Genomic DNA, 1,858 nt, shown 5'->3' on the forward strand with positions numbered 1-1,858 from the left:
TATTAGACTACTCATAGTGGGTAGTAACTTAGACTATTCATATTACTTAACACTAATATAGTGTTATGTAAATATATTTCAGCTGTAGATATATATCTATTTTAGAATTAAATAATACGGATCGAAGGAAGTACTAAATCATACCAATTCCAAAAAAAATAAAGATATGCACAGCTCCTTACTTCCTTTCATGTGAACAAAAACATTTTTAGCGGCGGTGTCCATACTCCATAGCATGCACCAGATCAAACGAACACAGTCTTCCTGGGTATCCTTGCTTGTGGTGTCGTCGACCTGGGGCTGGGGCTGGGAGCAGCGGCGGCAGGTCGGAGCTGATCAATGCGGATGCAGAGCGCGAGCATGTCGCCGTAGAGCAGCTCCTGGGGCACCGCCAAGAACATTCCCTTGCCTGGCGCCGGCGCGCCACCGGTGAGCGCGCTGGTTCCCACCGTGGAGGCCATGAGAACCAGCTTGTCCTTGTCGTCGCCCGGGCGCTCCACGGAGAGCTTGCACCAGAACTGTGGCACCGGGGCGCCGTCCGCCCTGACGCAGACCAGCGACACGGCGGTGGCGGCGCCCAGCGCGCCCAAGAGCAGGAGGAACACGCTCTTGTCCTCCTCCCCAACGAGGACGTGCCAGCGGTGGGAGAGGGGAAAGCTGAGGTTCCAGGAGCGGCCGTACCGGAGCGCGGTGGCGAGGCGCGAGTGGGCGGCGGCGAAGTGGTCGAGCAGCATCCCGCGGGAGCCCATGTACGCGCAGCCGGGCTCCGGGCAGGCGCACGGCGCGCACTGGCACACGCGCTGGTGGTCCGCGCTCTCGTGGTACACGACGTAGCGCTCGCAGCCGAACACCTTGTAGGGGCAGGGCACCTTGGCGGCGCCGACGACGGCGTCCAGCTCGCCGCAGTGGGTGTTGGCGCGGCTGCAGATGTCGCCGTGGCCGGCCCGGCAGTAGCAGCACACGACGTGCCCGGCGGCCTCGCACTGCGATCGATACACGATTTTCTTTTAAAAACATCATCTTTCATGCATGGCCATGGCAAGAACACGAAAAGAAGCCTGTTCTTTTTTTCTCCAATTTGCAAACAAATCCGTGATCCTGCAGACAAATCTTGGATCACTCTGGTGGGTGGGATGAGAAACCGTACCTTGAAGACAGGGGGTTTGAGGGGAAGGAGGCAGGCCTGGCAGTGGAGCAGAGCCACGTCCATCCTGAGGTCCATCTGCGGCTGATCCGCCATGGGCGCGTGCGCCTCCACCACCGCCAAGGCATTTCTTCCTTCCTCTCCGTCCTGCATCACCACTTCTCCTTCCTCCGGCTTCACCTCCTCATCCCCTCTCGCCCTCTTGCCGTTGCCGCCGCTGTGATCCCCGGCCTCCATTGGTGAGATCCTCATATTCGCCCGGGACTCCGGAGAGGAGAACATTTTGGGGAACCGAGTGCTCCTCTTTCGGTTGCGGGGTAGAGGAGTGTGGATGGCAGAGAACTGGACAAACAACAATGAGAACTGGACACGACTGAGAAACATATCTGGAGTACTAATAACTACTGGAGTCCCGTGTACTGCGGCGTCCCCCTCTCGCCCCACCTCACACTCTTCACACCCGACTCGATCGTTCCCAATCAAGGTCGCCGTTGAGTGCATGCCCCGCCGCCGCTCTGGTCCCCAACCCCGGCGGCGTCCATTACGACCTCGACGCTGTCCCTGGGAGGCAACCACGCCCCAGCCACTTCGGATCTGCCAGATCTGGGTTCCTGATTAACCGCAACTGTTATCGATGTCTCCAATGCAGCTTCCTTCAGTCTGTACTTCGCCCATATTAGTAGTAGTGCATATGAATTTGTCCTCTGGTTTGAA

At 58.0% G+C, this 1,858-nt stretch overlaps 1 protein-coding gene across 1 annotated transcript; it reads right to left on the minus strand.

Moving 5' to 3' along the window:
• Positions 1-245: 245 nt before the first annotated feature.
• LOC124673555 (putative E3 ubiquitin-protein ligase SINA-like 6) lies at positions 246-1,381 on the minus strand. The gene is made up of 2 exons (XM_047209610.1): positions 1,148-1,381; positions 246-983 (listed from the first exon to the last, which is right to left on the minus strand). The coding sequence occupies exons 1-2, from the start codon at positions 1,379-1,381 to the stop codon at positions 246-248; spliced, it is 972 nt and encodes a 323-aa protein (XP_047065566.1).
• Between the last annotated feature and the right edge of the window lie 477 nt (positions 1,382-1,858).

Source organism: Lolium rigidum, chromosome 7, assembly GCF_022539505.1.
Source record: "Lolium rigidum isolate FL_2022 chromosome 7, APGP_CSIRO_Lrig_0.1, whole genome shotgun sequence".
In the NCBI taxonomy this organism is placed as follows: Eukaryota; Viridiplantae; Streptophyta; class Magnoliopsida; order Poales; family Poaceae; genus Lolium; species Lolium rigidum.